We start from the raw sequence: 26,014 nt of genomic DNA, 5'->3' as shown, positions 1-26,014 counted from the left end.
ATATATATATATATATATATATATATATAATGTGAACCACGGCATTCTTGTGCTACATAAGCAAGGGAGAAACTCAGGGTCCCTGGAACGCTCGCCCTGATCACGCTGCTTTCTCTACTGCCGATTTCTTTTCCCCGGTTCCGTCCCAGACACATTATATTTGAGATGACTTTTCTGAGGTGATCTAATCCTGCTGTTCCTTCCGTGTTTTACGAATTATATTTTTCATTCACTCATGGAGCTTTGTGTTTGTGGCACCTCCGCCACCGGACAGGCAGGACCTAGTGCTGGGGTTCCTGAAAAATAGGACCAAGCCGTGACAGCAGCCTACGGGAGGAGAGAAGTAAGAGTAAACAAAGGGACAGGCAGAGTTCAGGAGGTGGAAAGTGATGAGAAAAAGAAAATGATTGCTTGAAACTGTTCGATTCTTTCTCTAAAACCAGGTCTCATCCGGAAGACGGATCGGCTTCTGGGGGAGAGAAGGAAGGGGATGATGGAGGCGACATGGTAAAATTCCCTGTGGGAAGTGATTCTGGGCTTGTGTTTACTAGGAATTAAAGAGAATTAGAGGCCAGGCACGGTGGCTCATGCCTGTAATCCCAGCACGTTGGGAGGCCGGGGCAGGTGGATCATCTGAGGTCAGGAGTTTGAGACCACCCAGGCCAACGTGATAAAACCCCATCTCTACTGAAAACATAAAAATTAGCCAGGCCGGGTGGTGTGCACCTGTAATCCCAGCTATTCGGGAGGCTGAGACAAGAGAATCACTTGAACCTAGGAGGTGGAGGTTGCAGTGAGCCAAGAACGTGCCATTGCACTCCAGCCTGGGCGACAGCCCGAGACTCTGTCACCAAAAAAAAAAAAAAGAAAGAAAGAAAAGAAAAGAAGAAAGAACAGATACACTGAAGCATGAAACGTGATTTCTTAGTGATGGTGAGAAGGGTATAAATGCAGTTTTCCCATTGGTGAAATTACGCTGTAAAGAATAAAACCTCACAAGGTCCTTTAGACTTTGTTTCCTGATTTGTTTCCTGCCTCACCTTTGCAGGGGTCACCACTACAGAACAACAATGGCCAGAAAAGTGAAGAAGCTGTTGGTAGCACAGAGCGTCCTGAAGAAGTCACAGTCCCGGCGGAGGCTGCAATTGAAGAGGAGATCGAGGCTGAAGGGGACGTTGCAGTCCGAGAGGAAGCCACAGTGGAAAAGGAAGAGGAAGAGGAAATTGAGTCCTACGGAGATGCTGAAAGCGAACAGGAATATTACTTTATGGAACCTGCATCCCCCAAAAGGGAAATCAGTGCTGCATCTACGACTTACTCATATGTCAGTCCTCCTGGGGAGCTGCCCGGAGAGGAGTCATATGAGAGGGTGAGCGGGGAGGCTGGCCTCGAAGGCTCCCACGCAGAGGCCACAGGTCCATCAGAATCCAGAGAAGGGAGCGTCACCTCTGCAGAGCCATCCCACGGAGGCTTAGGCCCGACGGTGCAAACGGGCCAGGTCAGCCCTGGGCCAGCAGTGGGCAGATTGGTGAGTAGCCCTGAGTTCTGCTTCGTGCCAGTGTCTCACAGCCCACAGGGTTTGTCACCCTATGTAGGGAACTTGGGATATACTATAAATACAAACTGCAATCCCTGTTAGAAATTTCTCAGCAAGGCCAGGTGCGGTGGCTCACACCTGTAATCCCAGCACTTTGGGAGGCCAAAGTGGGTGGATCACCTGAGGTCAGGAATTCGAGACCAGCCTGGCCAATATGGTGAAACCCCATCGCTACTAAAAATATAAAAAATTAGCCAGGTGTAATGGTCCACACTTGTCCCAGTTACTCGGGAGGCTGAGGCAGGAGAATCACTTGAATCCAGGAAGCGGAGGTTGCAGTGATCTGAGATCGCGCCCCTGCACTCCAGCCTGGGCAACAGAGTGAGACTCCATCTCAAAAAAACGAATAAAGAAGACTGTGTTTTCCTTTTTAGTTAGTTAATCTGGTAGATTACATTGACTGATTTTCAGAAGCTAAAGCAACCCTGCATTCTGAGATAAACACAGGGAGCGCTTTGGAGCGATGTGAATGTCCGTTCCTCATTAAACCCTCGGATTATTCGTATTCTTCCACCTGCATAGACTCAGGGCTCTCCGTGTGATTCACTGGGTTATAACACATCCTGTCATTATGTATTTTGGTGCTCAGCTTGGCCAGTGAGAGCCACTGAAAGCAGCTTTTGTGCCCTCCGAGGCGCCTCCATCCTTCTGTGAGGACTCCCTTGCTTGCTGGCATAGACGGCCCAGCCTCAGAATCAGACATTCCTCCAGGAGCCCTGTTTCTGTTAGTGGAAAGTAGAGGTTAGAAGGTATGACTTGGGTGCTGGGGTCCTCGTGGACGCTGGGGTGTCTGTCCCCAGGCCCTCTTGGGGGCAGGAGATAGGGTGTGTGTGCTTGTGCTGCACAGACTTCCCCCACATGTATACATGCAACATGTGTGCAGACATACACTCACATCTGTATTTATCGGCATACATCCTCTCCCCGGCCTTGGCTCACAACAGTACCTCTAATTCCATCTCACCTCCATAGGGGATCCCTCCCGATTTTCTGCTCTTCCTTTTTTTTTTTGAAACAGAGTCTCACCCAAGTAGTTGGTACTACAGGCACTCACCATCATGCCTGGCTAATTTCTGCATTTTTCGTAGAGAGGGGGTTTCACCATGTTGCCCAGGCTGGTCTCGAAATCCTGGGCTCAGTCAGTCCTCCCACCTCGGCCTCCCAAAGTGCTGGGATTACAGGCATGAGCCACGGTGCCCAGCCTCCTCTTCCGTATGTGTAGCTCCTTTCTCCCACAGGGAGAAGCCTCTCGCATGATCCTCACTGTGCTCACTGATGCGGTCCATCCCCCTGCACGCCACCAGCCCCTACCTTGACTGCCTTGGCTGCCCCCGTCCCCAGCATAGCTTAGGTTTCGATTGATCTGGAAGGGGAGATAGGAGTGTGGAAGGGAGGTGGGGGAAGAGGATGCTTTATACTTCCGAGCTCTGACTATGGGCTTGACACTGTTCCCTACCTGGATCTGTGTTGTCTCAAAATCCTGACAGCCCTGCGAGGTAGGAACTGTGATGTGCCCATTGTACAGATGAGAAAACTGAGGGGTGAAAGGTCACTGCATCGTCACCCAGCTGTTGTGACAAGTGGTAGTTCTTGCTTCAAAGCCAGTGTTCTGAATCACAAAGCAGCCATCCCTCCCGCTCACCTACCCTGGAAACCTCGAAGATTTTCTAAAAGTCACTTTGGAGAATCGTTTGGTTCAGTATTTGGCGAGCCCTAATTAAGTTTTATGATCACAAGTGACAAATATGAAATCAAAACCACTTTTAAGAATTTATCATCAACAGCAGGCCAGGCGTAGTGAGTCATGGCTATAATCCCAGTACTCTGGGAGGCCGAGGCAGGCTGATCACTTGAGACCAGGAGTTCGAGACCAGCCTGGCCAACATGGCGCGATCCCCATCTCTACTTGAAAATACAAAAATCAGCCGGGTGTGGTGGGGCCTGTAGTCCCAGCTACTCAGGATGCTGAGGCACAAGACCCACTTGAGCCTGGTGGGTCAGAGATTGCAGTGAGCCAGGATCATGCCGCTGCACTCCAGCCTGGGTGACAGACCCCATCTGGAAAAAAAAAAAGAATTTATTAACAACAACAAAACAAGTGTCTTCACCTCTGTGGAAGTGAAGTCTAGGTCACTAGTTGAGCTGTAAACCCACTTCCATCCTTGGACCTAGTTTCTAGAAAATACACTGGGAAGCCGTTTCCAAATACGACTGAGCAAAGGGCAGGGACAGCCTCTGAGCAAGCCCTGCTGCCCCGCTGCCCCGGCCCTCGGTCTTTAGAGTGAGACAGCGTGGGTGGGAGTGGTGTCCCGGTGTGTGCGTGGAAGCCCAGCAACCTCTCCTTAGGAGAAGCCCCTGCTGCACACTCTGGAGATGGGCATTGACCCTGGGCTCCCGTCAATGTTGTTGCGGTTCCAGATGCCTCAGAAATCATTTCTAGAGTCAACACCATCTGAGGAAGCGCAGGGAGGCCGTGCATGGGCTGGAGGCAGAGGCAGCCGGGGCTGAACGTACCCAGGGCTGCCCGTGCAAACTCTTTAGCATCTGTGTGGCTGCCTCCCGCTGTGGATGACAGGAATGACTAGAACCTGACGTGTGGGTTATGGCAAGGGCGGCGTGAGATGAGCTTCGTAACACTGTGTTGTTGATGGGCAGCCAGACCCTGACTTACCATCTGTTCTTACCAACATCCAGCAGTTCATCATCTGCAATCATTATTGTCAGTAGGAGTAACTGCAAAAGTCTCTTTTAAAGCTAAAAGGGAGGCCAGGCGCGGTGGCTCACGCCTGTAATCCCAACACTTTGTGAGGCCGAGGCGGGTGGATCACTTGAGGTCTGGAGATCGAGACCAGCGTGGGCAACATGGTGAAACCGCGTCTCTACTAAAAATGCAAAAATTAGCCAGGTGCGGTGGCGCGCACCTGTAATCCCAGCTACTCAGGAGGCTGAGGCACAAGAATCGCTTGAACCCAGGAGGTGGAGGTTGCAGTGAGCAGAGATCATAGCCCTGCACTCCAGCCTGGGCGACAGAGCAAGACCCCATCCCAAAAATAAATAAATAAGCAAACAAGTAAATAAATAAAGCTAAAATCGAGCCAGGTGTTTTTATGAAAGGAAGACATTTTCTTATGGAAATTTCCCTAAAGGGGGCTGCTTTGAAAGGAGAGAAGAGGAAACAGTCCCCTTGGGAGGCCCTGGCCGGAAGCCGAGGCTTTCCTGCACGCTTTCATGAAGAGGGTGCTCAGACAGGTGGTTTCCATCCTCATGGTGCCCAGCACATGGGAGCAAACGATCCCATGACCCACGCATTCTCAAGCCCGCGTGTTTACACTTAGCTACAGATCCAGACAAGCAGAAACCACTCCTTTATTTTATTATTGCTTTTATAGAGTAAGGGTCTCACTCTGTCGCCTAGGCTGGAGTGCAGTGTTGCAATCATGGCTCACTGCAGCCTCCACCTTCTGAGCTCAACTGGTCCTCCCTCCTCAGCCTCCAGAGTAGCTGGGACTACAGGTGCACACCACCACACTGGTCTAACTTTTTAAATATTTGAGTTAGTGATGGGGTCTCGCTATGTTGGCCAGGCTTGTCTCAAACTCCTGGCCTCATTCCGTCTTTCCGCTTTGGCCTCCCAGCGTGCTGGGATTACAGGTGTGAGCCAGGGAAACCTCTTCTGAATTCCCTCTGGGGGGAGAGTTAGTCGTTTTCCATTTTGAACATTTGTGAAAGTCAAATGATCTTTATATCCAAATGATTTCCTATTACTTTAACAATTATGTTAAATGGTGAGCAATGTATCATCCTAAATAACAAACAGAGGGAGGTTCTGTAAAGGAAAACGATATTTATTTGGGGATAGGGCATTGCAATGGGTATCTGGGTTCCACAGTAAACTGTTTGCATTCAGAAGATGAAAGTTGATACAGGAAAAATGAGGAAGATTACATCATTGTTTCGCAATAATTCTCCTTGGCTGTAAGGCTGAGTGACAGGCTGGCGTCAGTCCAAGTTTGGACAGGCAGTTGCTGGGTAGCTGTCCTTGCAGAAGTGTGTGTTGTTTTTTTTTTTTGAAAGGTTATGCTGACCTTGGTGCAACGTTGTGGGTTTTGCAGAGTCTTTTGTGATAGCATTTGTTATGAGAAACCCTTCCCTTAATGGCTTTCCCAGCTCTGTTTTTCAGGGGATTTTTTTTGGGTTTCTTTTTGTAGATGAGTCTCCCTCTGTCGCCCAGGCTGGAGTGCAGTGGTGTGATCTTGGCTCACTGCAACCTCTACTTCCCAGGTTCAAGGAATTCTCCTGCCTCAGCCTCCCCAGTAGCTGGGATTACAGGCACGCACCACCTTGCCTGGCTAATTTTTGTATTTTTAGCAGAGACGGAGTTTCACCATGTTGGCCAGGCTGGTCTCAAACTCCTGACCTAAGGTGATCCACCCTCCTCGGCCACCCAAAGTGCTGGGATTACAGGCGTGAGCCACCGCGCCCGGCCAGGTTGTTTTTAAACACAGAGGTGTCTATATTTTGATTCTGACAACTTTCACAAAGGTAGTGAATTAAAATTGAATAATTCCTCAGTGGCCATTCAGCCCTTGTTGACTTAGTTTGGGTTGTTCTTCCCGTAGACAGGGTCCACAGAGGAGCCCCCGCCGAAGGTCTCCCCGTCAGGCGTGCGTCACCGCTTCCGGCTGAGCCGGGGTAGCAGCATGGAGTCCTCAGACCTGGAAGAGTTCTCGCTGGAGCCAGGTGCCGCCCCACCCCCGCCCCCGCCCGCCAAGGTCGCCCTGCCCTGGCAAGGAGCCACCTGCACCGGCCCTTCTGTGCAAGTGACACCACTCGGGTCATGGGTTACCGGTTTTCCGGGTGGCTGTGAGCTGAAAGATAAAAATATTATCAACAGATATGGATAACACTTATTGGGCACTGACTGTTTGACCTCATTGAACCCTAACAGTGACCGGTGAAGTAGGAGCCGTTCTCTGTTTTACAGGCAGGTCCCCTAAGGGCATGAAGGCACTGGTCCAATTAGGTGGCAGAACTCGGCCTTCGCCGAGATACAGCGATGCCCAGCCCCATCCCCTGACGGCCACTTCTCGCTGCCTCCTGGTCTCAGAGGGAGAAGGGCTGTGACAGCAGCCCCAGGCCTGCATCTGTCTGTGAACTTTCAAAGGCTTCCAGAACCCCTGTCTTCTTATGCAGTCCTGGCATCCCAGCGTTGTGGACGTGGGAGGGCAGATCAGGAAGTTGCAGATTCCCTGTGATACTGACATGCAGTTGGTCCAAACCAAAACCTTGTATTACTTGCAAGTGACAGGAAAACAGCACGTATCTAAATTAGGAAAAAGCAGGCTGGGCACAGTGGCTCACACCTGTAATCCCAACGTTTTGGGAGGCCAAAGCCGGTGGATCACCTGAGGTCAGGAGTTCAAGACCAGCCTGGCCAACATGGTGAAACCTTGTCTCTACTAAAAAATACAAAAATTAGCTAATGTGGTCTTGGGCTCCTGTAATCCCAGCTACTCAGGAGGCTGAGGCAGGAGAATCACCTAAACCTGAGAGGCAGAGGTTACAATGAGCCGAGATCGCTCCACTGCACTCCAGCCTGGGTGACAGAGCAAACCTCCGTCTCAAAAAAAAAAAAAAGTTTCAAATCTAATCTATTAGTTAAGTGGTTATCTTTCTATTCACTGTTTATATATAAAAAAGCCTCTCAAAAATAATTTCCTTCCTGCCTACCTTTAAAATGGGACCCTTTCTCTGGAATGTGTTGAGTCTGTGAACAGACGATTCGGTGAATGACGTTTCTGACCCACAGGACGTTCGGATGCTTTTCTGTCACTTTTCCATCATGCTGCCTGAGCTGCTGTGCCATTGATGCCCCAGAATAGAATCACTGAGCCTCGGCCAGGCGTGGAGGCTCACGCCTGTAATCCCAGCACTTTGGGAGGCTGAGGCAGGCAGATCACAAGATCAGGAGTTTGAGACCAGTCTGGCCAATATGGTGAAACCCTGTCTCCAATAAAAATACAAAAATTAGCCAGGGGTGGTGGCGTGCGCCTGTGGTCCCAGCTACTCAGGAGGCTGAGGCAGGAGAATCACTTGAACCCAAGAGGCGGATGTTGCAGTGAGCCAAGATCGTGCCATTGCACTCCAGCCTGAGTGACAGAGCAAGACTCCATCTCAAAAAAAAAAAGAATCACTGAGCCTTCTCTCCAGCAGCTCTGCAATGGTGTCTCTGTCCCTTCCCCATTGATCCCCCAGGGGAGCCCGATGCCCCCGCCAGGGAAGGAGACCTGCCAGAGTCCTGGGACCAGACCCAGCAGTCCAGCAGCGAGGAAAGGGCCATGGCGGAGAGAATGGAGTCCGAAGGGAGTGACGAGGAAGCAGAAGACCAAGAAGGGTCCCAACTGGTGGTTTTGGACCCAGACCACGTAAGGAAGCCTTCCCAGGTTTTGCTTTTGCCTACACAGATGGAGAGTGACGCAGGCCACTTTCTCTGCCTGCACCGTGGCCCACTCCTGATCCTAAATACTGTATTGTATCTCGCCCGTTCACCGCACCATTGATCGGTGCTGTTTGACCTGCCCCTTCATAGGGTCGTCTCCTCGGAGGTTCATACGCCTAAGGCCTGTGTTTCTCAGCCCCAGCGCCACCACCCCCTGGGGCCGGGTCACTCTGCTCTGTGCCTTGCATGGTGTTGAACAGCAACCCTGAGCCCACCACCACTACATGCCAGGAGCATCCCCCCTTGGTTGCGACCATCAAAAATGTCTCCAGGCCGGGCGCGGTGGCTCACACCTATAATCTCAGCACTTTGGGAGTCCAAGGCGTGTGGATCACCTGAGGTCAGGAGTTCGAGACCAGCCTGGCCAACATGGTGAAAACCCATCTGTATTTAAAATACAAAAAAAAATTAGCCAGGCGTGACGTCGGGCACCTGTAACCCCAGCTACTCGGGAGGCTGAGGCAGGAGAATCGCTTGAACCTGGTAGGTGGAGATTGCAGTGTGCCAAGATCGCGCCACCGCACTCCAGCCTGGGTGAAGAGCGAGACTCCACCTCGAAAAAAAAAAAATGTCTTCAGTCAGTGCCGAATGTTGGGAGTGTGGGTAAGGGGTAAAAGTGCCCATCTTGGGAGCCACTGCCTCGAGGGTACCAATTAGATCACAGCTCCCTGCCGCACCCACTGGCAAGGGGAAAGGCAGATGTTGATTTCATTCACCCATCAGGAAAGCTGCAGAGCTCCCGGAGCTGCAGGAAGATGCTGGGGCTGCATGGGGAAGTTCTCTCCCCAGACCACTGCTCCACCCCACCCTCTGGCCCAGTTCACCATCATTTTGCCAAAATATGCGCCCAGCTCTGCAAGTGCCTGAGATGAGACCATGAGGTGCCTTTAATTTGTGGCTTCCAGAGTATGAGTCCCAAGCAGAAGTAGGGAGCCCTACGCATGGAAGTCATGTATGCCCGGCCAGAGGGAGACCTATGGCCACCTGGCTGAGCCCTGGGAGGGACAGGAGGGCAACCAGGAAGGTAACCGCATGTGCTTTTCTGTTGTTCTAGCCCCTGATGGTAAGATTCCAGGCTGCCCTGAAGAACTACCTGAACCGACAGATCGAAAAACTGAAACTGGACCTTCAAGAGCTGGTGTGTATCTGCCCAGCCTCCCACCACGGCCGGATGCCTGCATCCTGGTGACCCTGCGTCCCTGTTCGGTCCAGGTGGTGGCCACCAAGCAGAGCCAAGCCCAGCGGCAGGAGCTGGGGGTGAATCTCTACGAGGTGCAGCAGCACCTGGTGCACCTGCAGAAGGCACTGGAGAAGAACCACGACCACCACTCACTTGTGGTGAGGGAGCGCAGGCAGAAGGAGGAGGAGCTGCAGACCGCACGCGCGCTCTACACCAGGACCCGTGCTGCTGCTAATGAGGAGCGCAAAAAGTGTAAGGCAGCCCCGAGGCCCCACGCGCTACTGGGTCCTGGAGGGGTTTCCCCAGGGACGTCCCCACTTGCCATGACCAGGCACCTAGAAAAGGAAGATGTGGCCGGGCATGGTGGCTCACGCCTGTAATCCCAACAACACTCTGGGAGGCCGAGGTGGACAGATCACGAGGTCAGGAGTTCAAGACTGGCCTGGACAACATGGTGAAACCCCGTCTCTACTAAAAATACAAAAATTAGCTGGGCATGGTGGCGCGTGCCTGTAATCCCAGCTACTCAGGAGGCTGAGGCAGGAGAATTGCTTGAACCGGGACCTGGGAGGCAGAGGTTACAGTGAGCCGAGATTGTGCCACTGCACTCCAGCCTGGGCTACAGAGTGAGACTCTGTCTGAAAAAAAAAAAATTTTTTAAAAAAGAAGGAAAAGTAAGATGTGTGTATGTCCTAGAGGGGTTCCCACCCTTTTTAGGAAGGGAATGCACATAAATATCTTTTATTTTTTTTGAGACTGAGTTTCACCCTGTCGCCCGGGCTGGAGTGCAGTGGCGTGATCCTGCCTCACTGCAACCTCCGCCTCCTGGGATCAAGCCAGTCTCCCGCCTCAGCCTCCTGAGTAGCTGGGATTCCAGGCGCCCGCCACCACCCCTGGCTAATCTTTGTATTTTTAGTAGAGATGGGATTTCACCATGTTGGCCAGGCTGGTCTCGAGCTCCTGACCTCAGGGGATCCACCCTCCTTGACCTTCTAAGTGCTGGGGTTACAGGTGTGAGGCATCGTGTCCAGTCATAAATATGTTAAATGGCACCTGTAGGGCAAAGAAGCAAATGCTGACGCTGCTAACAGCTGGGGTGTAGAGACTCAAAACCGGCAGAGCTCCGAGGGTGGGCGAGACCAGGAGGCGGGAGCAGAGCTGGCGGGCTGGGGTTTCGACAGGTGCGCATTCCAGAGTGAGGCCGGGGCGGACACGAGGGGGACACCACGGCCCGGGCCCGGCCGCCACAGGACATGTGTGGCAGGTCAGCCGGGAGCTTCAGATCGGATGAGACGGGGGGGGTACAGCACGAGCTATGCCACATTACTGCTAAAGCCACGCCCTTGCACAGAGCCGGCCATGTAGGTGACTGGGGACAGTGGCTTCCTCTTGTGGCCACAGAGTACTTCAGTGTATACTTTTCGATGTTTTCAACTTCCTCACTCCACTCTGTATTACTTTTATAATGGGGTCATGACCTACGTGAATCTGGAAAAAAACAGAACCACATGGCCAGCCCCGCTGTTCTGAAAAGAAACTTTTTTTTTTTTTTTTTGAGATGGAGTTTTTCTCTTGTTGCCCAGGCTGGAGTGCAATGGTATGATCTTGGCTCACCACAACCTCCACCTCCTGGGTTCAAGCGATTCTCCTGCCCCAGCCTCCTGAGTAGCTGGAATTACAGGGATGTGCCACCACGCCTGGCTAATTTCGTATTTTTAATAGAGACGGGGTTTCTCCGTGTTGGTCAGGCTGGTTTTGAACTGCCAACCTCAGGGGATCCTCCTGTCTTGGCCTCACAAAGTGCTGGGATTACCGGTAGGAGCCACCACACCCAGCCTGGAAAGAAACATTTTAACTCCTGAGAAAAGTGGAAGAGGTTTCTGGAAATTTCAGAGTTAAGGTAAGTGGGCACTTCCCAAGAACTTCTCTCCACTTACCATCCAATTAATAGAAAACACCAAAAGGAAAGAACATGACATCCACGCTGAAATGAAAGAGCCACGTCCTGCAAAAGTAAGAGAATTTAGACCGACCTGAAGGAGGACGCATGCCGCCGCCCTGCTCCCCACGCTGCAGTGAGGCCGGAGGCGTGGAGCTGGGGTGGAGTGCCTGCTGGCTCCCCTCTATGAAGGCTCAAAGAGTGGGTGTGATTCTGAAAAGATCCAAACGCTCTGGTGGACTCTGTGCTTCCTGGAGATTGGGAGAGGCCGGAGCCGAGGCTCTTCAACCCGGCAATGCCTGCATCAAACAGCACCGTCTGTGCCCTCTCAGAACTGAAGAATCTGAGCAACGGTCCCAGCCCTGACAGGGGTGCTGACCCTGCATAGTCCCTTAGGTGAGACGTGGGGCCCAGCCCTGGAGAAAGCCCACAGTCACCTGCCTTGTCTGGGAGGGAGACGGAACCCAGCAGTCGCTGTATTAGGGTTCTCTAGAGGGACAGAACCAAGATAGATATGAACAGAAAGGGGAGTTCATTACCTCACAGGATCGTGCGGTGCCGCGCAGGCCATCTGCAGGCTGGGGAGCAGGGAGAGCCAGTCCGAGATCCAGAACCGAAGAACCTGGAGTCTGATGTTCAAGGGCAGGGAGCATCCAGCCGGGAGAAAGATGTGGGCTGGGGGCCAGGCCAGGCTCTCTTTTCGCATTTTCTGCCTGCTGACGTTCTCACTGCACTGGCAGCTGACCACGTGGTGCCCACCCAGATTGAGGGTGACTCTGCCTTTCCAGTCCACTGCCTCAAATGTTCACCTCCTTTGGCACCGCCCACAGGGACACACCCAGGGTCAATACTTGGTATCCTTCAATCCTATCAAGTTGACACGCAGTATTCACCATCACAGTCGCTAAACCTTCACACCAAAATGTGAGTCGCCAAGCGGAGATCCCCAGACCTGACAGCAGACAGAGCTTGAGAGACAGGCAAATCCAGCCCTGATTCCGAAAACAGAGCACGTGGAGGTGCCTGCGGACAGCCTCAGGAGATTGCAGAGGGCGTTTCATCCATAAAGAGAAAAAGCGTTAGGAAAAGGGGTACATGGAATTTAAAAATATAATCATCGCCCCCTCAAAAGACACTAGATAAATGAGTGCAGTTGAAAACCAAATTTCTTACCTAAAAAGCCAGTTTGAGGATCCTCCCCAGAAATAAAGGAAAACCCAGAATGATGGACAGCTTGAGGAGGAGACAAAAGACATGGACAACAGAGCAGGAAAACCAAATCCATGTCCGTAAGAGAGAGGTTTCCGGAGATGAGAGGCAACGGAGAACAGGTGCGTGAGCTCAGGAAAGACGAATCTGCAGATGTAAAGACTGCTGGCCATGCAGCTGGAGGAGAAGACAAGCCTGCCCAGACATAGCTGGTGGGAGTTCCAAATTCCACGGCAAAACTAGAAAATGCTGCAGGCTTCCAGGCGGGAAAACCCAGATGGCCTCTCAAGGCCAGGCCTGGGCTGCACCTTAATCAAGGTCTCCATCAGCTGCCCCTTGGAGGAACCAGGAGAGCTCAAAACCAGCAGGACCCAGCCCAGCCCAGCCCAGGTTCCAGACTGATTTGTTCTGGGAAGGACCAGGCATTGACTGTTTCTAGCTTTCCTGTTTACCTTGAAGCTTCCAGATGATGCTAACATGTGGCCAGGACAGATCTTAAATGTAAATCACAGGATGTCAATGCATACAGAATTCTTTTTTTTTTTTTTTTTTTTTTTTTGAGACGGTGTCTCACTCTGTCACCCAGGCTGGAGTGTAGTGGCGCGATCTCGCTCCCTGTAACTTCCGCCTCCTGAGTTCAAGTGATTCTCCTGCCTCAGCCTCCTGAGTAGCTGGGACCACAGGCACACGCCACCATCCCCGGCTAATTTTTGTATTTTTCTTGAGACGGGGGTTTCACCATGTTGGTCAGGCTAGTCTCGAACTCTTGACCTCGTGATCCGCCCCCCTCGGCCTCCCAATGCGTACAGAATTCTAAGGGAGAAGGATCGTTAGCATTTGACCTACACGCCAGTTATAGACTGTGGAAATTAATGACAACATGAAGTCCACGTGTGAAGACTTCCGTCTGCAGCCAAATCTGCCCAGACAAAACCCATGACAGTTTATTTACATTTCCACCAACGAGCCTGAAAACAGGTATTCTATTCAAGAAGCTAAAAAGAGGCAAATCAGCTGAAAGAAGTAGAAAAAGAAACCAGTAAGGATCAAAACCAGAAGCTGATGAAATAAAATCAAAATGAATTGACTTCATACATAAAACCGCTTTTTTTTTAAATGACCAATTAAGCTTATACACTGCTGGCTTCTCTGACAACAAAAAGGAGATCGTGTCAGGTAACAGTGTTAGGAATGAGGACAACTTGGGGGAGGGTTTTCGGTTTTGTTTTTAATTTCAAGAAAGCTATGCATTGTGCTGGTTTCATCATGGAAAATTGAAATTGCTATCAAAAATCTGTTTTCCCTAAATGTACTTGTATTGGAAGGTATTGTGGAAGCCTCCTAGTAACCTTTCAAGGATCAAACACTTCCTGTGTTATCAAAGCTCCAGGGGATAGAAGATTCCGGAAACTCTACGCAGGCCGGTCCTGCAAAGCCTAGTGAAAGGCTGGCTGCAAACCGGACAGCATACAAACAGGAAACTAATGCGGCCTCACGATCCTGAACAAAACGTTAGCAAATTAAGTAGAATTTACTTCTGGAATTCACACAGGAATGCTTCACAATTTAAACATCTACTAATTTAATGCATTATATTTATAAATTAAAGGATGGAGGCCGGGCACAGTGGCTCACACCTGTAATCCTGGCACTTTGGGAGGCCAAGGCGGGCACATTACCTCAGGTCAGGAGTTTGAGACCAGCCTGGCCAACATGGTGAAACCCCATCTCTACTAAATATACAAAAATTAGCCGGGCGGGGTGGCGCACACCTGTAATCCCAGCTACTCAGGAGGCTGAGGCAGGAGAATCACTTGAACCTGGGAGGCAGAGGTTGCAGTGAGCTGAGATCGTGCCAATGCATTTCAGCCTGGCCGACAGAGCCAGACTCTGTCTCAAAAAAAAAAAAAAAAAAAATTAATTAAAAAATAAAATAAAAGGATGGGGAAAAAAGAAAAAGGCTTCCTGGGTGGGTGCCAAATGGGTGTTTCATAAAACTCATCATCCATCCCAAACTAGGATAGAAGGAAAGTTCTCAGTATTCATCAGAAACTAACTAGAAAATGTTACCCAGGGGAAAGACTGGACTTGAAATCAGGAATGAGATGCGGGCACCTGCTAGCACAGCGGTTACCCGAACTGTAACGGAGGCTCCAGCCATGCAGAGAAAAGAAGACAAAGAAAGGAGATCTGGACCTTGGAAATGAAATGCTGAAATTCTCAGCCTCTGCTAATGAAAAAGACACAGCTCGGTGGCTCACGCCTGTAATCCCAGCACTTTGGGAGGCTAAGTCGGGTGGATCACGGGGTCGAGAGATCGAGACCATCCTGGCCAACATGGTGAAACCCCATCTCTACTAAAAATACAAAAATTAGTGGGGCGTGGTGGCATGCACCTGTAATCCTAGCTACTCAGAAGGCTGAGGCAGGAGAATTGATTGAACCCGGGAGGCGGAGGTTGCAATGAGCCGAGATCGAGCCACTGCGCTCCAGCCTGGCACCTGGTGACAGAGCGAGACTCTGTCTCAAAAAAAGAAAAGAAAAAGACAAAGCTGATAGAAACAGTAAGAAATCGATAAAGTAGCTGTATACCAGCTCTGCAGTTTTCTTGTACGCCAGTAATATGGGAATTACAGCTTTTTAAAAATCTCATTCATAAGAGCTGTAACAACTCTAAAATACCTAGAAATAAGTCCAACAAGGAAGGAGTGAGCCTATCTAAAGAAAAACAATACATTTTATGAAAGTCCGTAAAACAGATTTAAATAAATGGAGCGCCCACATTACCAGCTGGGAAGATGTGTGCTATAAGAACGCCATTTCCCTCCAAATTAGCAATAAATCCATTGCAGTTCCCGCTACCAACCACGGTGAGGTGTTTTGGGCGAACTTAAATTTATTTAACATAATTATTTACATATTTTGGAGAAGTAACAATTCAGAATTCAAGAGCGCTACAATGAAAAGGAAGTTTTCCTCTCTTTACCCCGTCCCGGCCCGGCCACCAGGGCCCGCCACAGACGCAATGTAGATGCCTGTGGATTCTTTTTGGTTTTGTTTCCCTCGAGACAGCATCTTGCTCTGTTGCCCAGGCTGGAGTGCAGCGGCACGTAGCCTCAGACTCCCAGCCTTAAGTGACCCTTGCACCTCAGCTTCCCAAGTAGCTGGGACTACTCACGTGCCACCAGGCCTGGCTAATTTTTTATTTTTCTACATATTTTTTTTGTGTGTGGAGGCAGGGTCTTACTGTGTTGCCCAGGCTGGTCTTGAATTCCTGGGCCGGGCTCACGGGATCTTCTTGCTCCGGCCCCTCAAAGTCCTGGGATTACAGGCACAAGCCACCCTGGCCAGCCCTTGTGGAATCTTTTTTGAGATATTTTTGAATATATAAGCAAAGTCACAAGGGTGTGTGTATGTGTATTTCTCTCTCTCTCTTTAACTTAAATGGCTGCATATTATACCTACTGCTCTGTTCCTCATTTTCTGTCCCTTAGCAGCGTGTGCTGCGGATATTCCACCTCAAAACATAAAAAGTACCTCAGGCCAGGTGCAGAGGCTCACGCCTGTAGTGCCAACAATTTGGGAGGCTGAGGCAGGCAGATCTCTTGAGCTCAGGAGTTCGAGACCAGCCTGGGCAACGCAGTAAAACCTCATCTCTACAAAAAATACAAAAAATAAAAAATTGGCCAGGCCTGGGGGCGTGTGCCTGGAGACCCAGCTACGTGAGGGGCTGAGGTAAGCCCAGGAGGTCGAAGCTGCAGCGAGCTATGATCTCGCCATTGCACTCCAGCCTGGGTGACAAACTGAGACCCTGTCTCAGAAAACAACTAACAAGAACACTTTATTCTCAACAAGATTTTAAAATTCACCTAGAAGACTGAATGCACAAGAATATCCAAGACAGTTTTGAAAAGGAAAGGTAAGGAAAGACATGTTTAAGAATAGCAGGTCCTCAAAGAGAACTTAAAGGAAATTTACTTTGGAATTTAGCTACTGTAAACTATATTAATGCACAGGTTGCATTTTTTTTTTTTTTTTTTTTTTAGACAGAGTCTTGCTGTGTTGCCAGGCGCCAGGCTGGAGTGCAGTGGCACCACCTCGGCTCACTGTAACCTCCGCCTCCCGGGTTCAAGCAATTCTCCTGCCTCAGCCTCCCAAGTAGCTGGGACTACAGGCACGTGCCACCACGCCCAGCTAATTTTTGTATTTTTTAGTAGAAACGGGGTTTCACCATGTTGGCCAGGATGGTCTCAATCTCTTGACTTCGTGATCCGCCCACCTCAGCCAAAGTGCTGGGATTACAGGCGTGAGCCACTATGCCCAGTCTATTTTTGTATTTTTAGTTGAGACAAGGTTTCACCATGTTGGCCAGGCTGGTCTCGAACTCCTGACCTCAGGTGATCTGCCTGCCTTGGCCCAACCAAAGTGCTAGAATTACAGGCGTGAACCACTGCACCTGGCCCACGACTTTTTTCTTTTTTTTTTTTTTTTTTTGAGTCAGAGTCTCAGGCTGGAGTGCAGTGGTGTGATCTCATCTCACTGCAACCTCTGCCTCCCAGGTTCAAGCAATCCTCACCCCTCAGCCTCCTGCGTAGCTGGGATTACGGGCGTGTGCCACCACGCCTGGTTAATTTTTATATTTTGAGTAGAGACAGGGTTTCACCATGTTGGCCAGGCAGGTCTTGAACTCCTGGCCTCAAGTGATCCACCCACCTCAGCCTCCCAAAGTGCTGGGGTTACAGGTGTGAGCCCCCGCACCCAGCCGAAATGGTTTTGCAAGTTTAAGCTCTATCCTTCGAGAACACCCGCCTCCAGGGTGGTATGCATCCGGCAGCCTTTTGACCTGTGATTCAGTTTTCTGTTTAGATCCAGCCACTGGAAAGGAGAGCTCTGTGCAGTGAGCGAGTGCTGCCCAGGTGTAGCTTCCTCAGTAAATTGCACCGTGGCTTTATAAATCTATCTCCTGCAAGTTTTGATAAAGGAATCAGTTCCTCGGGCCTTGACCTCCTCTGAGAGCACTGACATAAATCTGTCACTTAATTTGGGGCGGGATGGAGGGTGCTGCCTCTTCCAGCCCCGTCCTCTCTGGCCTCACGTGGAAGTGTCAATACAGGGACATCGGTGGAGCTCAGCCTGCCCTGGATGCCCTGGTCTCCTCCGGGGCGCTTGAGACTCCACCTGTGGTTGCCAGCCTTTCAGTGGTAAGAAACCTACCCAGACAACCTGAAGCCTTCCCAGCCAGCACTCCTTAGACCACCAGGCGGATCTGCAAGGTGTGGTGGGCAATGGAACAGCTTGCTGCAATTTGTGGACGTAGATTCCACATATTTCTGTCTCTTCCATGAGATTGTAAACTTTGCTGGCAAAGTCTGGGTCTTGATAGTTTAAAGGCATTTCCCCAGTCTTACCCAAAATCCCAGCACTTTGGGAGGCCAAGGTGGGTGGCTCACTTGAGGTTGAGAGTTGGAGACCAACCTGGCCAACATGGAGAAACCCTGTCTCTACTGAAAATACAAAATTAGCCAGGCGTGGTGTTGCACACCTGTAATCCCAGCTACTCTTGAGGCTGAGGCAGGAGAATCGCTTGAACCTGGGAGGCGGAGGTTGCAGTGAGCCGAGATCGTGCCACTGCACTCCAGCCTGGGCAATAAGAGCAAAACTCCATCTCAAAAAAAATGGCGGGAGGGGTGCCCAGAACACTGTTCCCTGCCTCCTCCTGGGTCTCTGCGTGGAGTGGGGTCGCTGGGACAGCCTGCCGCTCTCTCTCCCCCCTGCCCCGCCACGCGCAGTGGCAGCTCTGCAGACTGAGATGGAGAACTTGGCCCTGCATCTCTTCTACATGCAAAACATCGAGCAGGACCTGCGTGACGACGTCTCCGTGATGAAGCAAGTGGTGAAGAAGGCCGAGGCGGAGAGGGTGCGGGCCGAAATCGAGAAGAAAAAGCAGGTATTCTGCAAACTCAGCACACGTTTAATAATCTCCAGACCATTGAGCTTCCAAAGGGGCTCAGCTGTGCCGCCCGCCTGAAGGCTCCCGGCCGGAGGGGTGGCGGCCGGCCTGGGGGGCGTCGACTTGTATGGAGGGTTGGTGGAGAACCGGCCCTCAGCCACCGACACCTCCCGACGGGGCTGCGTCTCATCCCGTTTCCCAGGACCTGTATGTGGACCAGCTCACCGCTCGAGCCCAGCGGCTGGAGGAAGACGTCGCCCTGTTTGAGGCTCAGTACTTGGCCCAAGCTGAGGACACCCGGATTTTAAGGAAAGCAGTGAGTGAGGTACGGGCAGTCCCACCACCGTCGTGGCTGACGCACCAGCGAGTGCCCGTGCACGGGGCGCAGGTGGGTCTATCAGACCGCACCCGCGTGCCTGCTGGATGAGTGACCGCAGCCAACCGTCCCCCTCGAGCCAGCAAGCTCCGTGAGGTTAAGGGCTGGGCCTTGCACACCTGCACATCGCCTTCGGCACCTGCGAGCATCTGGCCCACTGCAGGGCGGGGCCGCAGTAGACCGACAGGTGGACGGCCTCTTCCTATTCCTTCCCTGGCTACCGGGTGATGGAGGCCTCACAGGGATTCAGGTACTCGAGCCTCTTCATGACCACCAGGCCACCTTTCTGGGGGGACGCTTAGCAAGTTCCTTAGCCTGCTGGGGCCTCTTCTGGGGAGGACTGAAGTCTTTCTAACAATTCTCAGCCCGGTGGGCAGCCGGCCTCCGGGATAGCACCTGCATCTCTGCACCATGCAGAGTAGGGAGGGGAGGTGACAAAGCGGGTGGAAGCTGCCCCCTCTCGGCCCCAGATTCATGTCTGTAGTGGCAGCACCAGAAACCAAAGTTACTGCAACTTAAAAAAAAATATGTGAGTCACCGTCTGCATTCACGGGTGCAGGAATGATATGGAGGAAACAATGAACTTTTTTTTTTTTCTGAGATGGAGTCTTGCTCTGTCGCCCAGGCTGGAGTGCAGTGGCACAATTTCGGTTGCTCAGTGCAACCTCCACCTCCCGGGTTCAAGCGATTCTCCTGCCTCAGCCTCCTGAGTAGCTGGGATCACAGGGTGCACCACCATGCCAGCCTAATTTTTGTATTTTTAGTAGAGACGGGGTTTCACCATGTTGGCCAGGATGGTCTCGAACTCCTGACCTCAGGTGATCCACCCACCTCAACCTCCCAAAGTGCTGGGATTACAGGCATCAGCCACCGTGCCCAGCCAATGAACTTTTACTGGAAGAGAAGGAAGAGGACTTGAAGCAGCAGATGAGCACGCCGGGCACCCAGGGTAAAGGGAGGGCCTGGGCTGGGCGTTTTGCAGCAATGTTCTCTCCAGCTGCAGATGCAATTCAAGTAGAGCACATCCCAATCAGAATCTCAGGAACAAACAATTCCTTAATTAACAAAGCACTTATGGAATTTTATCCGAAAAATAAATGAGGAGGGCTAGCCAAGAATGGTTTTCGAAGGGAAGATTCACACAGGGCAAGCAGCTGTCCCAGTCTGCTCAGGACTGAAGGGACCCCAAGACGAGGGACTTTCCATGCTAACCCCAGGGGGCCCTGGACACAGCAGGACGGCAGGTCACCCTAGCACCGCCCCACCAAATATTAAAGCATACAGTAAAGCTCTGGCCGGGCCAGGTGGTACATACCTGTAATCCCAGCACTTGGAGAGCTTGAGGCAGGAGGATGGCTTGAGCCCAGAAGTTCGAGACCAGACTGGGCAACATGGTGAGATCCTGTCTCTACAAAAAAAAATAAATAAATAAAACATTAGCCCACCATGGTGGTGTGCGCCTGTGCTCCCAGCTACTCAGGAGGCTGAGGCAGGAGGATCACTTGAGCCCAGGAGGTCAAAGCTACAATGACCTGTGATCGTACCACTGCACTCCAGCCTGGGCTATGGAGCGAGACCCTGTCTAAAATAAAATAAACAAGACAGTGAAGTTCTAGAGGCTAAAATAATGTGTTTCAAAGACAGACACGCAAGACGTTGAAACCTCCCAGAGAGCCCCCAAACAAGCCGGAGTTTATATAAAAATGTAGTAGATTATAAATTAGCAGAGAACTAATGAATTATGCATCCAATGATGTCAGGACATTTGGTTAATCATTTGGGAAAAAATTAAATCTTTTCCTCATACCAGACACTAACATAAATTCCAGATGGAATCAAGTATTTAAATGGGGGGAAGTGTGCCAGACGAAAACAAACGAAAATATTTATATAATCCTGGGCTGGGAGGCCTTTCAAAGCATAACGCCAAAAGCAGGAACCTCACAGGAAAAAGACAAGGAGGGGCTGGGCGCGGTGGCTCACACCTAGAATCCCAGCACTTTGGGAGGCCGAGGCAGGCAGATCACCGGAGGTCAGGAGTTCGAGACCAGCCTGGCCAATATGGCGAAACCCCATCTCTACTGAAAATACAAAAATTAGTCAAGCATGGTGGCGGGCACCTGTAATCCCAGACACTAAGGCGGCTGAGGCGGGAGAATCGCTTGAACCCAGGAGGCGGAGGCTGCAGTGAGCCGAGATCACGCCACTGCTCTCCAGCCTGGGCGACAGAGCCAGAATTAGTCTCAAAAAACAAAAAACAGAAAAAGACGAGAGGGCACACACACCCTCAATAAAACCTTTGTAGATTAAGGACACCACAAACCAAGGGAAGACGAGAGACAGGAAGGAGAAGACAACTTGCAGCCATTAGTAAATTCAGGGACGCACAGAGATGCTAACGGCTGAGGTGACACACCGTACCTGCTTCCACACGCCAGAGAGGGGTGGGCCGTGCGGGCCGATGCTTCCATTTGCACCTCCCACTCTCTCCTCGATGCCGCTCCCCCAGGGAAGGGGCCGCCCACAATTCATTCATTCCTCATTTCCAGCACCCAGAACAGTGTGGGGGGGCACAGAAGGCCCCCCCGGTCATCAAGTGAAGTCACAAGTAACCAAAGGACAGGGAGCCCCCAACCGAGTTGGCAAAGATAAAGGAGAGATGAAGGCCGGGTGTGGTGGCTCACACCTGTAACCCCAGCACTTTGGCAGGCCGAGGTGGGTGGATCACCTGAAGTCAGAAGTTCAAGACCAGCCTGGCCATCATGGTGAAACCCCATCTTTAAAAAAAAAAAAAAAAAAAAAAAAAAAAGAGAGATGAGCCTGCCCCTCTGTCAACGGTGAAAATACAGATTGGTCTTGATTATCAAGGTCTTTATCCAGGGTGATAGGTCAAATGCAGCCACTCCCTAACCCTAACCCTAACCCTAACCCTAACCCCCACCCTGTCACTGCTTAGACTCCATTCCAAGGAACCTAGTAAAGACATACGCAGATAACATTTTTGTATGTTAAAAACAGTAAAGCCAGGCTTGGTGGAGTGCACCTGCCGTCCCAGCGACTCCGGAGGCTGAAGCAGGAGGGTCACTTGATCCTCTATTCTAGCGATCTGAAAGTGTGCGATAAATTACTGTTAGCTAGGCCGGGTGCAGTGGCTCTTGCCTGTAATCCCAGCACTTTGGGAGGCCGAGGCAGGTGGATCGCCTGAGGTCAGGAGTCTGAGACCAGCCTGGCCATTGGGGTGCAGGTGTCTCTTTGATGCACTGATTCCCTTTCATTTGGCTAAATGGCCAGTCATGCTGGATCACAGTTTTGTTCAGGTTTAAGTTATTCACGAAGGAGGCTGCTCTGTGCCATTGCCGGCCCGGGCGGCAAGTGGGGACCCAGACCCAGCAGGATGCACCTTACATGGAGTCTGCGCGGGGCCTCCCCAAGGTGCCCCCGAGGCTGCCAGCCACGGCCTGGTTGACTGAGGTGCAGGTCAAGACATACCAATGGCTGTTGGCTTCTGTCACCTGCTGCAGAGTCCCCAGCTTTTCAAAAAGGCAGGTGTTCAGCCTATGCCAATAGAATGTGCAAATAAACAAAAAGAAAATGAAAATGCAAACAATCCTACCAGTTAGAGAGAACCATTTCTAACTTCCTACACCTGCGATTGTGTGTGTGCATGAAGCCACATTCTACACATTGTTTTGTAAGCTCCTATTAAAAAAAATTTTTTTGAGACGGAGTTTGAGCCTCGTCACCCAGGCTGGAGTGCAATGGCGTGATCTTGGCTCACTGCAATTTCCACCTCCGGGTCCAAGCGATGTCTCAGCCTCCCGAATGGCTGGGATTACAGGAACCCGCCACCATGCCTGGCTAATTTTCATATTTTTAGTAGAGATGGAGTTTCACCATGTTGGCCAGGCTGGTCTCAAACTCCTGACCTTGCGATCCGCCTGCCTCAGGTTCCCAGAGTGTTGGGATTACAGGCATAAGCCACCACGCCCAACCCTATTAAAAGTTAATGTATTATGCCAGGTGCAGGGGCTCATGCCTGTAATCCTAGCACTTTGGGAGGCCAAGGTAGGGGGACCGCTTGAGGCCAGGAGTTCCCAATCAGCCTGGGCGGCCAAAAGGGACGCTGTCTCTACAAAAAGAATTTTTAAAAATTTAGCAGGGTGTAGTGGCATGTGCCTGTAGTCCTACCTATTTGAGAGGTTGAGACGGGAGGATTGCTTGGGCCCAGAAGTTTGAGGCTACAGTGAGCCAGGATGGTGCCACTGCACTCCAGCCTGGGTGACAAAGTGAGATTTTTGTCTCTAAAAAATGAAAATAAGAAATTAACATTGTGACAGGTTTCCATGTCAGTAGTGCCGTTTTTGGTGGTGGTGTTCTGACGCCCAGGAATATCAGCACTGGTTTCACTAACGGCCTCTTCTTGGGGTTCCTCCCTCCCTCCCTCTCTCCCTTCCTTCTTTCTTTCTTTTTTCCTTCCCTCCCTCCCTCCCTCCTTCCTTCCTTCCTTCTTTTGGGTTCCCTCCCTCCCTTCCTTCCTTTTTCTTTTTCTTTCTTTCTTGTCTCACTCTGTCACCACTCTGATGTCAGCTCACTGCAACCTCTGCCTCCCAGGTTCAAGCGATTCTCCTGCCTCAGCCTCCCGAGTAGCTGGGACTACAGGCACATGCCACCACGCCTAGCTAATTTTTGTATTTTTAGTGGAGACAGGGTTTCACCATATTGGCCAGGATGGTCTTGATTTCTTGACCTCGTGATCTGACTGTAATGGCCTCCCAAAGTGCTGGGATTCCAGGCGAGAGCCACCGCGCCCAGCCGGGGTCTTTCTTTCCTGTTACACAGAACCCAGTGACGAGCATCTTCCCAGCGAGTCTCTATTCGTTGTATTTATTTACTTGGAGATGGGGGTTTTGCTCTGTCGCCCAGGCTGGAGTGCAGTGGAGCAATCACAGCTCACGGCAGCAAGCTTGTCTGGGTGCTGTGGTGCGCAGGTACTCCTGGGCCTCGGCGTTCCCCAGGATGCCCCAGTTGGCTGGCTCAGGCCGCCAGCTTGCTAAAGTCACCATGCTTGCATTAGGGCTGACTCATCAAGAATCCCAAACACCACTCAAAACAAGCCCACGATCCAGGCCGTGCTGGGCACGCCGGCATCAACTCACTTGACCCGGCAGCCCCAGGGAGTAGGTGCCGCTGCAGTACCCATGTCACAGCTGGGGACACTGAGGCACAGTGGGTGAGATTCAGCCCGGGCAGCCGTACCAGCCTTAACCTCCATGCCGAGTACAAACAAACTCCTCTTGCCCTTGGAGTGAATTCCTGAACCACCCACCTCATTTTCAAGCCCCTCCCCTACAGGGGCCCAGGCCCTTATGGCAGTTGACCCCTCACCGCCCCTGCATGCCGCCCCCCTGATTTCCAGCCTCCGCTCAGCCTCCTGACCTGCCTCCTCAGTCCCAGCCTAGGCAGTCCGGCTTCTCCCAGCTAGACGAGAGCATCCAGCCCTAGTCATTCTCGAGACAAACACCTCCTCCCATCGTGGGCTCCCTACAGGAAGTGGTGTTGGACCCATTCCGTGGGACCTCAGCCATAATTGATGACACCACTAGCCCCCCGTGGTGTCTGGGCTGCAGCAGGTGTTTCACGGATGCTGGCCAGGATCCCCCGCCTCCTCTCCCTCCTTCATCGTCCCCCTCCTCCCTCCTCTTCCTCCCTTCCCTTCTCCTCCTCATTCCCAAGCACTGAGCAAAGGCTGAAAGCAGGTGCGGGTTTTCTTGAAAGCCACATTCGGGCCTTGTAGACCCCTCTGCGGATGCATGATAAAGGAAAGCACCAGCAATACAAGGAGAAGAGGCAGATGCGAGAATGTCGGGCTCTGGTGTTCTTGGGCTTTGCTGGCAGATGAAATGAGACCGCCGTCCCTGCCCCGTCCCCTGTTGGCTGCAGGCCTGCACGGAGATCGACGCCATCAGCATGGAGAAGAGGCGCATCCTGCAGCAGTGGGGCACCAGCCTGGTGGGCATGAAGCACCGTGACGAGGCGCACAGGGCGGTGCTGGAGGCGCTCAGGTACTGCCGGGCCACGGGCAGGGAGGACCTGCAGGAACCCAGGGGTCTGCAGCAGGCCCGCCCCACGCCCCCTCTCTCTGGGTCCCCCAGATCTCTGGGACAGAGGGTGCACCTGGAGCCCCGGCCCGGGCTTCCGTCCGGAAAGCTTTTGTTCCATAAGATTTCAGCAATTCTTAAATCCTTTCAAACACGCCGTGGCACTGGGCGGAGCAGGGCTTTTCTGCTGAGGTTGCCTGGCAGGATTAAGTAGAAACAGAGTGCAGGGTAAAGAGAAAGGTACCTTTGGGAGGTAAAGGTGTCCCTTTGAATCGCAGCATCACCGCCTGAGTGCAGAAACCCCACCCCTTCCCGACTGTTCTGCCTGAGGGCTGCCTTCCAACCAAAATCCTGTTTTTAATCTTCAAAGGAAGGGGAGGGAGAGGCCTCCTCTGGGCATCCCATCACTTCTGGGGGTGGATGTGTGGCTCGGGGCCGGGCGCTGGGGACACAGGTGCTACCTTCATTCCCAAAACCACCAGGGTGACCATGTCTCGGGACCCAGAAAGCAAAAGCCGGGCGCTGTGGCGGTGCATGGCTCACCCGCTGAGCTTTCGACCTGCCTGCACCTTTCGTAGGCTCCACCCCTTGTGCCCAGCACAGAGCCTGGCATACAGCAAGTGCTCAAGAAGGGCTCGCTGGACAAGGGAACGAGGGACTGGCTGGCCCCTGCCATCTCCACGGCCAGGCAGCCAGCTTGGCGGTCATCACACAATTAGGAGATGCTTTTCCTTTTGGGTCCTGTGATTGAAGAAACGAAATGAAACCGTTTTGTTTTTTAATGTTTTCAGACCAAGACATTTTCAAATGAATGATGTTGGATTAAAAATAGTCATAGCCGGGCATGGTGGCTCACGCCTATGATCCCAGCACTTTGGGAAGCTGAGGCAGGCAGATCACCAGGTCAAGAGATCAAGACCATTCTGGCCAACTTGGTGAAACCCCATCTCTACTAAAATGCAAAAAAAAAAATAATAATAATTAGCCAGTCCTGGTGGCACACACCTCTAGACCCAGCTACTCGGGAGGCTGAGGCAGGAGAATCGATGGAACCCGGGAGACAGAGGTTGCAGTGAGCCAAGATCATACCACTGCACTCTAGCCTAGCGACAGAGCAAGACTCTGTCTTAAAAAAAAAAAAAAAAAAAAAAATTTCCTTCACTTCC

The 26,014-nt window shown here is 51.7% G+C and overlaps 1 protein-coding gene across 2 annotated transcripts in view; it reads left to right on the top strand.

Annotated features, from left to right (window-relative positions):
* Window positions 1-26,014, top strand: part of CCDC40 (coiled-coil domain containing 40) — a 64,052-nt gene that overhangs the window by 1,766 nt on the left and 36,272 nt on the right. Inside the window, exons 2-10 of one of the 2 annotated variants that reach the window (XM_032241436.1) lie at window positions 444-507; window positions 1,049-1,528; window positions 6,217-6,337; window positions 7,853-8,022; window positions 9,151-9,234; window positions 9,309-9,528; window positions 18,214-18,371; window positions 18,577-18,699; window positions 24,691-24,812. In XM_032241436.1, the coding sequence (XP_032097327.1) occupies window positions 444-507; window positions 1,049-1,528; window positions 6,217-6,337; window positions 7,853-8,022; window positions 9,151-9,234; window positions 9,309-9,528; window positions 18,214-18,371; window positions 18,577-18,699; window positions 24,691-24,812 (1,542 nt within the window). Of the gene's footprint in view, window positions 1-443; window positions 508-1,048; window positions 1,529-6,216; window positions 6,338-7,810; window positions 8,023-9,150; window positions 9,235-9,308; window positions 9,529-18,213; window positions 18,372-18,576; window positions 18,700-24,690; window positions 24,813-26,014 lie in introns of both variants that reach the window. The other variant, XM_032241437.1, reaches the window with a different exon arrangement.

Source organism: Sapajus apella, unplaced genomic scaffold, assembly GCF_009761245.1.
Source record: "Sapajus apella isolate SASKATOON/1434 unplaced genomic scaffold, GSC_monkey_1.0 scaffold48, whole genome shotgun sequence".
Classification (NCBI taxonomy): Eukaryota; Metazoa; Chordata; class Mammalia; order Primates; family Cebidae; genus Sapajus; species Sapajus apella.
This window is presented reverse-complemented; position numbering and strand designations above follow the sequence as displayed.